This window comes from Myotis yumanensis, unplaced genomic scaffold (assembly GCF_028538775.1).
Source record: "Myotis yumanensis isolate MYYU_CA2020_CCGP unplaced genomic scaffold, mMyoYum1.0.hap1 SCAF_5, whole genome shotgun sequence".
Taxonomy (NCBI): domain Eukaryota; kingdom Metazoa; phylum Chordata; class Mammalia; order Chiroptera; family Vespertilionidae; genus Myotis; species Myotis yumanensis.
In genome coordinates this window covers 92,273,737-92,287,925 of record NW_027223756.1, presented here as the reverse complement: position 1 = coordinate 92,287,925, position 14,189 = coordinate 92,273,737, and the positions used below count along the sequence as shown (strand labels likewise).

At 48.3% G+C, this 14,189-nt stretch overlaps 1 protein-coding gene across 1 annotated transcript; it reads left to right on the top strand.

Annotated features, from left to right (window-relative positions):
* The first annotated feature begins 11,089 nt into the window (after nt 1–11,089).
* CDK16 (cyclin dependent kinase 16) lies at nt 11,090–12,589 on the top strand. Its single transcript, XM_070414073.1, has one exon. It carries the CDS (start codon nt 11,102–11,104, stop codon nt 12,587–12,589), a length of 1,488 nt encoding a protein of 495 aa, XP_070270174.1. The 5' UTR covers nt 11,090–11,101.
* The last annotated feature ends 1,600 nt before the right edge of the window (nt 12,590–14,189 follow it).

Below are 14,189 nucleotides of genomic sequence, written 5' to 3'. Positions count from 1 at the left end.
AATAATGCTGAAAGTATGGGAGAGCAGCAGGTCATCCACAAAAGTCTGCGCTGCCCCCCTGCCCCATAAACCAGGTGCTTATATGGGGTAGGACAAAAGTAAGCAAAAAGGAAAAAGAATGGGTATGCAAAATGGGTATTATAGGCATGGGGACGTAGGCAAAAGGAATAAAAATGGGTATAATGGTTACAGAGATTACAGACTGGGCTGGGGCAGAATGGGTAAGGAGAATGGACCACATTCCAAGGTTGACTCCCAGGTCTGAGGGAGGTGGGGATGGGGGGATAGGGCACGCGTACAACTCCCAGCCAGGTTAGAATGTGCTTTCTTTAATCAGAACAGAACGATCATGGTTAACAGAACATGATTAATATTTCTCATAACTAATAGCTAGTCCCCAATATTCTATTTCTGTACCTAACACACCTACCATGTGACAGGCACTCTGGTTCTGGGGCCATAGCCAGACAAAGCCCCTCTCCAGCTTGGAGAAGAACAGCATACAAGATGTGTTGGCTGACTGTTATTTTGAATTATCAATACCTCTGCTCCCTCTCATCAACATTGATAATTGAGAAGATACAGTAAAATAAGAATATTTTGTTCTCTTTGATAATTTGATATCTCAAGGTTGGGTGTGGCCCCTGGGGCTGAGGAGGGCTTGGGCTGTCTGTGGCCACCTCTAACCGAGATTTTGTTTAAGGTTGGCCTTTGTCTATTTATAACGTGCTGTAACTTGATCACTATCCCTCTCCACCTAGATACCATTGTGCCCGTGACAATGGCATACATCCTGATGTCCCCAAGCAGCCATCTCCAACAGAGCCCAGTATCAGAACTTGGTCATATTTCCTCATTCCTTTGTTTCCAACTTTCTTTGAAGATTCCGCCCCCCCCCCTTTTTTTGTGGTAGTTTTTCAGGAAGCATATTAGTAACAGTTCCTTTGACTACTTAGAAGTGCCAGATCTCATGCTAGAAACAGTACATACATTTAAGCCTGAAATTAGACATTATCCTCATTTCATAGAAGAAAGGGCGGATCAGAGGGATTGTGACATTTCCCTCAGTCACTCAGTTTGTAGGTGACGAAGCTTGAACCAGAGTCTCATTTTGGACATGGAGCCGAGCCCAGGCAGTCTGTACAGAGAGGCTGTGTTTGGGGCAGAAATAGAACAGTAGGGACTAGCTATAGTTATAAGAAATATTAATCATGCTCAGTTAACCGTGATTTGTTCTGATTAAAGAAAGCATATTCTGACCTGGCTGAGAGTTGAATGACCCTGGACCTGGGAGTTAATCTTGGAATGTGGTCCATCCTCCTTATCTGAGAACTACCTATCATCATGGAAAGATTAACAACCTTATTGTCAAAACAATGGAGTCCCGGAGGCGCCCACCCTTTGTAACCCCAGCCCGCATTGCCTGTAATCTGTAACCATTATATCCATTCTTATTCCTTTTGCCTATGTCTGTAATACCCTTTTATTTTTCCTATTGCATAGCCATTCTTTTCTTTTTGCCCACTTTCCTATGCAATCTTTATCCTCCTACCCAATAGAAGCAGCTGGCTTATATGGGGGACAGAGCAGATTTTCGTGGGTGACCTGCTGCTCTCCCATACTGCCAGCATTATTGGAATAAACACGCATACATGATTCAACCCTGTCTCTGCTTAATTGGCTCAAGTAGTAACAGGCAGCCGGGACCCATTAGTTGTCTGGTTTCAGCTGGAGGAGGCCCCAGGCCAGGTCTTGACCTCAGGCTGCCACTTACCAGCTGCGCTCAGTTACCCTTTCTCCTCTGAATTTCCAAATACAGTGGGGCCTTGACTTACAAGGCAAGTTTAATTCATTTCGTGACAGAGCTCGTAACTCAAATTACTCGTATGTCAAATCAAAAAGTGAACGAGTGAGACACGTGATGCTGGGCTGATGTTGTGGCGTTCACTGTGACATTCGCTGCGCCAACTAGCGGTGGGGTATCTGAAGCTGGCTCGTAACCCGAATTTTAGCTCGCAACTCAAAGCAAAAAATCGGCAGAGAGACGGCTCGTATCTTGAAAAACTCATTAGTCGGGACACTCGTAAGTCAAGGCCCCACTGTATATAAAATCAGTGTTTTGACCTCTGCACTACCTGTGTTAGCCAGATGGGTTAAAACCCATGAGTGTGACTAAAAGACTCAACTCCTAAAGCAAGTAAAGTGGGAATGAGAATCCCCATTCCTACCAAGTGAGCATGCTGCCCCCTGTGACAGGCTTGCTTCTGGACATAGTGGCCCTGGCCTGGGAAAGACCCTGGACTCCAGACACCACAGCCCAGGGTGCTGGCCAGAGACGGGGAACAATGTCTGATGTGAGGACACAACAGGTTGAGGAATGCTAACATCATATTTGTGGCCCAACCCCTGTATTTCTGCAGTTTGAACTTGAGGCTGCTTACAGAGCATGACCCTGCTCCTTGGACTTGGAAACGGCCTGCAGAAGAACAGTCTCTTCGTACTGGCTGACTTCTGTTGATAAGTAACCCAAGAGCTTTTGCCCTACAAGCCTAGACTGGATCTAGGGCATTGATAAACACCCAATCCTATGTTACTCATTGTTCTCATCTCAGGACTCCACTTGTTTGACCACTGAGTCAGCCCACCAACCAGAAAATGAATGATAGAAGTGTGTGGCCTTGTTTCCCCCTAGTAACCCTTCTTTATCCATCAGCTCTTTGCAACTTTTGCCTTTAAAAACCTAGCCCTATTTCCTACATTTTGGAAATGTCTTCAGTTCACACATGCCTGATTTGCAAATCATATTGAAATAAAACTCTCTTTTAATTTACCTTGGAATCTTTGTTTACAAGGGACAAGGCCCACTGAGCCCAGATACACTCGTTTCTCCTTCGCTGTACAAGAGGTTGGCAGCTGGCAGAGCCCTGTGTGCAGAGGGCCCGGGCCACCCTGCTCCTCCCCTTTCGCCAGCTTTTCTACCCGTTCCTCTTTTTTATTGTTTTTAGCCCCTTTGTTCACACCCCTCCCCAATTACGTGGTTCTCTCTGAAAATGTAATTCCTAAAAATCACAGCACTGGGTTCAATTCGCAAAAGGTCCCTCTGCTGCTGGAATCCTCAGCGGCACATAATGAGCTCAGGTGGCCAGGCACTAGGGCACTAAGGCCAGGTCATCATGGATCTCTGATAATGAATGGGGTTGGGTTGCTGGAGCCAGTGCCTTCTGCCTTCCCTAGGAGTCCTCCAGGGTCCCAGCCAGCAAAGGACCGAGCTGATTTGCCCTCCCAAGCCCAAGGGGGTGCTCGGGCTGCTGGAGATAAAAGCAAACTCTCCAGGCCCCAGGCTGGGGTGTCTCAAGAGACTTCCTGAACTAGAGAGTAATTCCCTCCTTCCACCTCAGGCTTGTCTTAGCTCTCCCCCAGCCGCCAGCTCATCAGCATATAGAGTAATTTTGATAGAACCTCTGTAACGCTTTCTCTCTAAAGAAGGATTTTAATACCCTTCTGAGTGACATTTGATATGATAACAGTATGTAAGTGTGACAGGAAGCTGTTTTCCAAGAGTTAAACTCCTAATGGTCCCACAGATCAGACTGACAATGGCTTTCCTGATCATTGTTAAATTCCCTATGATTAGAAAATGGGCTGGTGCTATTGATTTAAGCTCTTTGAGTTAAGCTAAGCTTTAGAGAGGCCTTTCACTGGGCACAAAAGGGGCATTTAATATTGTATTTCACCTTCCCAATTAAAGCACTTTCCAGAGTACAAATAACAGACAGCCAGGCATTGGACCCAGGGTCCCAGATGAAAGGCGGGAAGCATTTGTGCAGAATAGAGCCCCAGGGTGTCCTCCACCAGCACAGGCACCCTGCTTCCTTCTCGCCAGGTCCCTGGGCCTAGGACACTGAATTTCATCTCAAAGCTCCTGGAGACGGGAGGCCATCTGTCCTAGAATTCCTAGCCCAATTTCTATTTCACGGATTTTGTCCTGGGGTCTCCTCAATAATTGTCAAGCTGTGTATATAAATCTTGCACCAAGGAATTATCACCAAATCTCCCAAGGCTTATGATTCCAGGTTGTCTTTTCAGGTTAATAACTGGGGAGAGCCTACAGGTGATCGCACTTCTATTACAATCTAAAGCTCTAGAGAAAACGGGATCCCTAGAGGAAGATCTTGAGCAGCTGCAGGGCCCTAAGTGCTTTGTGTCTTTCTGAGGCGAAGGCACGTGCGGCTTTCTGGTGCGCCCGCAGTGCGCACTCATTGCCTGGACGATGAGTGGTGTGGGTGAGTCTGTTCAGGCTCTGGGCATCCTTTCTCTTGAGCATCTGTCTCATCTACTCCCCACCAACCTGGGAAAGCCTTGCTGAACCCAGAGGCTGCCCCTCCCGGGCAAGGGCCCTGGTACCCTCTGTCTTCTTTGGTTCTGTCCAGGGGACTCAGCGCCTGCGCTGGGAACCTTGTCATTCATCCTGTCAGTGTTTTTCTAACTTTTTTTTTTCCTATGGTCCCCAGTAAGAAACATATTTTGACACCACAACCCAGACATGACATGCATTCAAAACTGAAACAAAAATTTCACCAAATAGCACTTTGCGCAGGAGGTGCATTTTTATGTCACATGCAAGAACCATATGACTCAGACAGGTCTCCTCACCTGCAAAGTGGAAATGCCTCTGTTACTAAACATTATAAATACGCATTTATTAACTTACTTCGCAAATCCTTAGAGAGCGCAGAGCATGTGCCCATTTCTGTGTTGGGTTGGGGGTGAAGAGAAATAGAGAATTTTCTCCCCTCAAATAGCTCACAGTTTGCTTGGAGAGCTTTACCTGTGTGCAGGGAGATGTAGAGAGAAGTGACAAAGGTTCAAATGGCTATGCGCGGTGGGCCTAGCGAGGAGGGAGAGGTGAAGATGGAAGGTGTGCACGAGGCAGGCTGGGGAAAGCTCCAGGAAACTCCTGTCATCCTTGAGGGAAGGCTGTAGCTCCCGCATCTCCCTGTCCCCTGCAGCAAGCATGTCAAACTCAAAGGCTAACATGGGCCAAACAAAGTTTAAGTTCATGTGGGCCACAAAAAACCAAAAGCTTCAATTTTCATAGAACGTAGGTTTATTTTGATAGAGACATGTTGAATACAAAGGGCTGAAATAAATGAGTAATCGTTAACATAAAATAATAGAACATTTTAATAAAAGTTAATATTTTTTCTTGAACATTAACTTATCAGACACTGAATAACTGCACAAATTAATAAGCATAACGCAAATAAACCTATTTTTCTTGTTCTCCAGAAATGAAATATTTTCTGTTGCACACACCAAACAAGTCAGTCCAAGACTAATGACATGCCAATTGGCTGCTAAAATATTCGCTGCTAGTATTAGTGGAGAGAAATGGTGCACCTGCGTGTAAGGCACATAAGGGAAATGAATGCAACACGATTATAGTAATAAGTCATTAGCAAATGTTGTAGTTCATTATTAATAATTATGTACAACAGGATATTGTAAAAACTAAGTAATGAAATTTTTATTAAAATGTTTCTTACATACCGTTACATTGGCTGGGCCCCAAAAATATTTATTGTGGGCCGCATGCATCCGTGGGCCACAAGTCTGACAGGCTTGCCCTAGAGGCACCCGCACATTGTAGGCTTTGAATAATTGTGCATTAAATGACTCAATGGTTAGATAGTATAAGGGCTGCTACTAGATCCAGTAGCTACTGTTTGTTGAGCAACTAAAGTGTCTCTGGCAGTTTGCTGAGCATCTAACCTCGTTGTCACATTTAATCCTCATGACAAGCTAGTGAACAGGTTGCTATTATCCCCAACTTATAGGTGAGAAAGGCAATCCGCAGACCTGATCGATGCCTTATCCAATGTCACACAGCTTAAGTCGGTGAAGATTCTAAGAATTAAACCTGGACTCCTTGAATCAAAAGCACATGATCTGCCCACTCCTTCAGAGGACAAGACGGGTTTGGGCAGCTCTACCACAGGCCGAGGAGGGCTGAGAGTCTAGGAAGGGAGACAGTGTGAGCCTGGTGCATGGAGTCTTTCAGGAATGGGAGAGGCAATCAGCAAGGAAATCATTGCAGGAGGAAGGCAGGCAAGGGCCCAGTCAGAGGGTGATGGGAAGAAAAAATCAGTTTATATTGCTGAAAATATCAACAATGAAAACAATAACAATAGCAATGTTTATTTTCCAGTATTTACAATATGCTAGGCATCATTTCAGGGTCTTTACTCATTAGTAATCTCCTTCTACAGTTGAAGAAATGTAGGCACAAAAAGGCTGGAGAGCTTGTCCAAGATCAAACAGAATGATGGTCGATAATTTCAGACAAAGGTGACATTGACATTGCCACTAACAACGTACTTGCTCTCTTTGCTCCTCACTTTTCCTAACCCCTGTCCTTTCCTGGCTGTCCAGTGGGCAGCATGAGCACAGTGGGCCTGCAGTGTACACATCAGTGTCCTCCTCGGGTCCCTCAGCACAGCTGATTAGTCCAGTGCCAGGCTGTTAACAATTCAGGGCCGCATCCCTCCCTGGGAGCTGCCCTCTGCTGTGAGGGATTGCCCTCCCAAGGTTACAACCCTCCCAAGAGACAAGCTGTGGCAAATAATGGGTTCATAAGAGAATAAAAGGCTCAGCATCTTCCTCACCCTTTTTTCCCCTCAACTGAGGAAATACTGAAAGGCCATCTTAGCTCAAAGCTCTCCATTGGAATCCTCAATGGAAACTGCATTTGAGGTCAGTTTCTTCTTCTTCTCCTTCCCTTCCTCCTCCTCCTCTACCTCTTCCTCCTCTTCCTTTCTTCCTTTTCCTCTTCCTCCTCTTCCTCCTCCTTCTCCTCCTCATCCTCATCCTTTTTCTTCACCAGACCTGCCCTCCTCACTTTTTTTTTCTTTTTCCGGCAGTTGTTTCTCCCAGAAGTAATCCCCAATGAACCTTGAATGAAATTCTCCATCTCATAGTCTGTTTCTAGGGAACCTAATCTAAGCCAATTAGCAGAAGAGTGATCCTGGAAAGCCAGCTATGAAGTGGGAGTTGGGAGGTGATGACTCCCTGGCCAGCTGGCAGCATGGACCCCGTCACTGGTGGTTGGTGTAGCATGGGTAGTCTCTGGGGAGCTTTAGCGATGCAACTGCAAAAGGTCTAGCAAAGAGGCAAGTGTTAGGACACCAGTGGAAGGTGATGCACTGGCTGGGTAAGATCTCCAACACTGGAGAGGCAGGGCGGGAACTAGAATGACCTTGGAATTGGTGGCTGTGGCTGAGTGCCACTGATTCGCACACTGAAGACAGATGATCAGATGATTCAAGGCAAAATGTGAAACAAGGATTTCCTCCAAAGCTCTTAGGGAAACTTCCAACTCCTGCAGCAGAAGGCCATCAGCATGAAGAACTGGCTCGACTGGGCCACGTGAGAGCAACAGAGCCCCAGAGGAGGTAGATTCTCGGCTTGGAGGTCTTAACACCAGGGTCAAGGCCACACCAGAGGAGTAGGACCCTGAGACTAAGAGTATGTGGTTATCTGGATTGATATAGTTGAGAATTTTGAACTCCCAGTTTCTCCCAAACCTTCTGGGCCTGCAGAAGGGCCCTATCTCCTGCGATAGAAAGTAGTGAACACAGAGGCCTCAGATGAGTCAGGTGCCCTACAAGACCTGGCCAGAACCCTTCACGATCCCTGCCCCAATCTGCCCCTCTGTTAAGGCTCAGAAAAGTGGGCATAACTGGGTGGATATAGGCAGAACACCTGCCAGTTAACCATGTTCCATGGGAGGCTGGGAGGACTTTCCATTTACCAAAGGGATAAGGAATGTGCTGGGAAAGGGACACCAGCAGCATTAAGATGTCCACTAGTGTTTGTCACCTTTCAGCTGGAACCAGCGGTAGGAGATGCCATTACAGAACTGGGCTTCCTGGTGGCAATGGGAATGCTAGGACCTCAAAAACTGTCATCGTAGAGGATAGTAGACAACTGCTAACTGAAGCGAAGACCAGCCTCAATTGTAGTTACTGGGCCAGATGTGGTAACTTTGACCAGAGCAGATTAACAAAGACTCCAGCACTTGATATGCAGACATCTCTGTGGCAAATGCATTCTTTTCCCCGCCTTTCTCAAAGAGGATCTAAAGCAGTACACATTCACAAATCAGTTATAGTTTTTTATAGTTTTGCAGTTATAGTTATGCCCCAGGTTTTGTTGATTAACCTGCCAGCTATCAAAGAGACTAACCCATCTATACATTCCACAGATTATCAAATTAGCCCACCATCTTGGTCCCATCATGCTAATTAGAGCAGGTAAGCGAGAAGAGGCAGAAATGTTGGAGGCCTTGGTGAAGCACTTGTGCTCCAGAGGCTGTACATGAACTCTGTGGTTCAGGGTCTTGCCACAGCAATAAATTTTTTAGCATCCAATGGCCTGGGGTATAGAAAGGCATTCTCCCCCAAATAAGTGACTAATTCTCTAATTCACAACTCCCACCACTAAGAAAAGAGCACAATGCCTTGGTAGTCTTCTTTGGGTTCTGGAGGCAGCATATTCTATACTTAGAAAACTGCTCTGACCTACTTACCAGGGCACATGAAAGGTGGCCAGCTTTAAGTGTGGCCTGGAAAGGGCTCTGCCTCAGGTCCAGGGTGTGATACAAGCATCCTGTCACTTGGCAGCACAACCTGGCAGACCCTGTGGTGTTAGAGGTTTCTGTGTTTGGAAAAGACATCAAGTAAAGTTGATGGCAAGACCCAAAAGGAATCGCAATGCGATACTTAGGCTTTTGGAGCAAGACCATGCCATCTGCAACAGACATTTCATTTGAAAGGCAGGACTTGGTTTGCCACAAGGCCCTAATAAAAACGGAATATGTGAGCAATGGTATCAAGTAGCCATGTGGCCAGACCTGTCCATCATGAGCTTGGCTCTGTCATACTCACCAAGTCATAAAGTCAGGCCAACCCAGCATCAATTCTTTATAAGCTGGGAGAGGTTCATGTGGGCATGAGTAGGATCTCTCATTTGCAAGTAAGCTGCGTGAGCTGATAATCTCAATCCCCATGTCATCTACCACTGTTGCACTGATGTCTCTGTCCCAAAGGTCATACCTGAGAGATCAGGGGTGGGCTCCCTTACACCCACTAATGGAGGAAGAAAGAGTCTGAGCTTGATATATGGATGGGTCACCTTGGTGTCAGCATGAGCTGGAAATGGGCTACTATTCCTCTACAGCCCCATCAGGAGTGATCCTGAAAGAGAGCAATGGGGAGAACTCTTCCCAATTATCTGGACTTTGGGAGATGCCTCTGGCCTCCCATTTTGTGGAGAGACACATGACCCAAAATAAATATATTCATAGATTTAGGGCATCTTTATGGAACTGTCTGGTTGGACCAAAGTTCTGAAAGGAGAAAGATTTGAAGATTGGAGACAAGGTCTCAGGAAGCTCATCTAGCTGGACAAGTAGGAATGGAGACAAAATGTGAAGATTTTAGCATCACAGGTTAGTCACCTACAATGAGAGACACACAAAACAACCAAGTAGACAGAATGACTCGGTCATTTGACATCAGCCAGTATTTGTTATGTGCCCCCTAATACATATGCGATGGACATATGAGCAGGGTGATCATGGTAGAAGGAAGGAAGAGCTGTATGGACCTATGAGGCACTCCCATCACCACGGCTGATATAGCTACTGGTGCTACTGAGTATCCAACCTCCTAGCCATGGAAGTCAAAACTGTGCCTCATATTTGACATCATCCCAAGGAGATGGACTAGGCTCTTGGTGGCAACGCTCAACTCCTTTCACCCTGAAAGGTGGAATGATTCAATTTGACCAATATAAATAAATCATGTAATATGAGTTTGCCTTTTCTAACCATAGGGCTTTGGCCAACCCAAAGAGGATATCTTCAGCTGATACAAAATCCTAACCAGCATGGACCCACTTTATGGCAAAAAAAAAAAAAAAAAAGGTGCAGTAGTGTGACCCTCAGCTGCCACATGCCCACGAGTGTAGTGGAATAGCCTCTTAAAGAAGAAACTGAGATGTCAACTTTAAGATGATACCATTGTCCAGACACGTGTTATGTGCCCTAAAGGGAGAATACAGGAGTCAGGAAACTAAAGCGTGGGAGGAAGAGTGGGCCCACTTACCATCTACCCATACCCCCTTGGGGATGTACACTTCCAATCCTACAACTTCTGGCTCCCAGAAGGGGAACACTTTGACTGGGATCTCAAGAGTCCATTAAATGCTAAACTGCAACTGCCATCAGTCACTGGGGTCCTCATACCAGGCCAACTGGCCTGGAAAGGAATCATAGCACAGAAGATGGGGCTGCTGCTAGACAATGGGGACAGGAAAGAATGAATCTCTTTGTCAAGTTATGCACTGAGGCCTCTCTTAATACTCACAGGCCTTCTTTTAACAGACACAGGAGCCATGTGGTAAGAAGAACCTGGTAGCCAGGGGCTCAGACCCCGCAGGGATGAGTGTCTGCTTAACCCCACCAGAATAATCATTAGTAACAGGATCAGGCAAAAGTGAGGGTAACTAGAGTGATGATGGAGTAGGAGGATGGTGAGTATCAGTTATAGATTCAAGATCAACTTAGCAGGCGGCGCATGGTGCTTGGTCCCTAGGATCTGCGAGTCCCCAGCGAGCAGTGGACTCGGAGCGTCCATAAGCTCTTGGAGTCCAGCTGGCGCTGAGGAGCCCGGGATATGGCCTGCAGTAGCTGTGCTCCTGGCCCACGGAGCGGAATGCCGCCTCTGCCTCGGTTTCTGCCTCCACCTCCTCTGCCTCGGTTTCTGCCTCCACCTCCTCTGCCTCGGTTTCTGCCTCCACCTCCGCTCCACCTTCAGAGGCCAGGGCCCAGCAGCCAGGGGACCTCGGGTTTGGTGACCTGAGAAGATCCCTCCGCTTCAGCCCTCGAGCTGCCCCGGGCACCTCTGCGCAGGCCCCTGCGGCGCTGGGGTTGCTCGCGCGCGCCCCCACCGTTACTGTTCCAGATCCCGGGGTTCTAACTGTTACTAAACCTTCAGAAATCTACCCCGGAGGAGCCGATCTTCTAGTTATAGCGGTCGCCATGGATGAGATGAAGATCAAAGGGCGGCTGCCAGTGACACTCAGAGGGGGCCCAGGCATGCACAAGACCAACAGTTCCCCCGAACAGATAGGACCAGATGAGAGCGGCTGCGGAGGTGGCAGTGACCTTGGAGAGGCCCCCACCCGTGCCGCCCCTGGGGAACTTCATTCTGCGTGGGTACCGCTCAGCGCTGCGCCAGAGGCGGTACAGCGGGACTTGCAGATGGGGCCTGAGGGGGAAAGGGACCAGGCTTCAGACACATCCTGGGGTGAGGTACTGTCACCAGGGAGGGTGCGCAAGCACACCCATCCCCTGAGCAAGATCTTCACTGAGGACATCAGCGGGCGCCAGTCGCTGGCAGCTGGTGGCCGGCTGCCCGAGGGCTGCCTGGAGAAGCTGGCCCTCAACAGACCCATCTTCAACAAGCCGCTCAGCCACCTCCTCCACCATGTCAGCCTGTCCGAGATTGGCTTTGAGAAGCTGGAGTCCTACGTCAAGCTGGACAAGCTGAGTGAGGGGACCCATACCACCGTTTACAGAGGCAGAAGCAAGCTCACAGACAGCCTCGTGGCACTCAAGGAGATCAGACTGGAGCAGGGGGAGGGGGCACCCTGCACTGCCATCTGGGAAGTGTGCCTGCTCAGGGACCTCAGGCATGCCAACATCGTCACGCTGCATGACGTCATCTTCATGGAGCAGTCCCTCATCCTGGTCTTTGAGTGCCTGGACAAGGACCTGAAGCAGTACCTGGATGACTGCGGGAATGTCATCAACATGAACAACGTGAAACTGTTCCTGTTCCAGCTGCTCCGGGGCCTGGCCTACTGCCACCGGAAGAAGGTGCTGCACCGAGACCTCAACCCCCAGAACTTGCTCATCAACGAGAGAGGAGAGCTCAAGCTGGCCGACTTCGGCCTGGCCCGGACCAAGTCAATCCTAATGAAGACCTACTCCAACCAGGTGATAAGCCTGTGGTACCGGCCCCCCGACCTCCTGCTCGGCTGCACGCACTACTCCACCCACATTGACATGTGGGGCGTGGGCTGCATTTTCTACGAGATGGCCATGGGCCGTACCCTCTTCCCAGGCTCCTCAGTGGAGGAGCAGCTGCACCTCATCTTCCACATCTTGGGAACCCCAACTGAGGAGACATGGCCGGGCATCCTGTCCAATGAAGAGTTCAAGGCACGCAATTTTCCCCAGTACCGTGCCATGGCCTTTTTGAGCCTTGCGCCCCGACTTGACAGGGAGGGGGCTGATCTCCTCACCAAGCTGCTGCAGTACGAAGGCCGCAGTCGGATTTCCGCAGAGGATGCCATGAAGCACCCGTTCTTCTTCAGTCTTGGAAAGCAGATCCACAAACTTCCTGACACGACTTCCATATTTGCACTAAAGGAGATCCAGCTACAAAGGGAGGCCAGCCTGCGTTCCTCAACAATGCCTGACTCAGGCAGGCCGGCTTTCCGTGTGGCGGGCACCCAGTTCTAAGCCACACACCCAGGCCCCAGCAGGCAGCCGCTGAGGGATGCCACACCCTTCACAGGGCAGCTCCCATCTGCATCCCCCTGCTTGCTACCTGCCTACCTGCCTGGTTCATGCTCGCCTGCCCACATGTTCCCGGCTGCCTGTCCAACCATCTGACCATTGGCCTGTCAACCACCCATTGGCCTGACTGCTGGGTACTAACAAAGCTCCCATCACTCCTTTAAAAAAAAAAAAAAGGAAAAAGAAAAAAGAAAAAGAAAGGAAAGAAGGAAGGAAGGAAGGAAGGAAGGAAGGAAGGAAGGAAGGAAGGAAGAAAAGATCAGCTGTAGAATAGGAGGTATGGTTTGTCCTCTAATCCTTCAAATTCTTAAAAAATGAGACCAATCTGAATCCTGGAGACCCTGTTTCTAGATGAGATATAAGAAGTAAGTAGATTTGAGTGGCACAAAAGGTGGGCTGGAGTGGATACTGTTGTTATTCCCAGGTCTCCTTTTCTCTGAACATCCAGCCCCCTGCTACTGGGACTATTGCTGCTGAGAGCTCAGAGCTGCATCCCTCACTGGGAATTTTCCGCTGGAGGGAACTGGTTTATCCAAGGTGGTTATTCCTCCCAGGAGGCAGCCCATAACCAACCAGTGATAGGCTGGTGGAAATACACAGCCACCACACCCTTGCCTCAGCTTAGGACGACTCTGAAGGCCTGTCCCAGCTCCAGAGCTCTCCATGGGATTAGGCAAAACCTCAGCTGCAACATCATTGTTCATCAGTTTCTGCTGCCTGTTCCATCTTATTTTCTCACAGGTGTGTCTCCTAAGAGCAATCTATAAGAAGCCCTCTACTTTGTCTCAGGGACTCTGTGTCCAGTTAACCTAAGTCAGTACATATCACTTCCTTGTGTTGAAGTGTATATCACATCAAATGCACTTTCCAGAAGAGGTGAGAATGTCCCCACCACCACACCTCTCCTCCAGCATGAGTGAGAGTTAGCATAGGGCTGATCCCCCGCAGATGTCTAGGGACATATAGGGAAGAAGTCTGTGTATAACCAGAGTCTATCCCAGCTTGGTAAAATCACAAGGCTTGCATACATGAAGCCAGGATCACTGCCCTAGAGTGTGAGACACACATTGACCCAAACACGTGGAAAGGCTGCAGATGTAGGAGGTGGGAGGCCAACAAAGCAGGGCTTCAGCAGCAATGTCAACACCTACATCTCTGCCTCAAAAGTAAAAGTAAAAGATGGAGCTTCCTCTCCACAAATCTACCTGCAAGCCCCTGGACGCTCTCTCATGATGGGAGTAAATAGTGTGTATCTGGACTAACATCAGAGAAGGAAGATGCCCTAAATCACCTCTATGGCCTCAACGTTTACCTAATTCTATACAATACTTCTCTGTTGCCATGTTGTTTAGTGTATTTCTAAATGTTAGCATGCCTCCCACTACTATATTTAGGAGGGACCATTCTCCTAACATATTGTGAGACCTTTCAAAGCAAGAACCCAGGTTATATTCATCTTCATGTTGCCAGGGCCTGGCTGCATGAATGTGGCTTCATGTGTAGGTCCCAGGAGATGTAATAGACGACATGTCACCTCAAGCTC

Excerpts from the sequence above, each read along its gene's own strand:
- CDK16 (XM_070414073.1), top strand. The coding sequence starts at position 11,102 with ATGGATGAGATGAAGATCAAAGGGCGGCTGCCAGTGACACTCAGAGGG.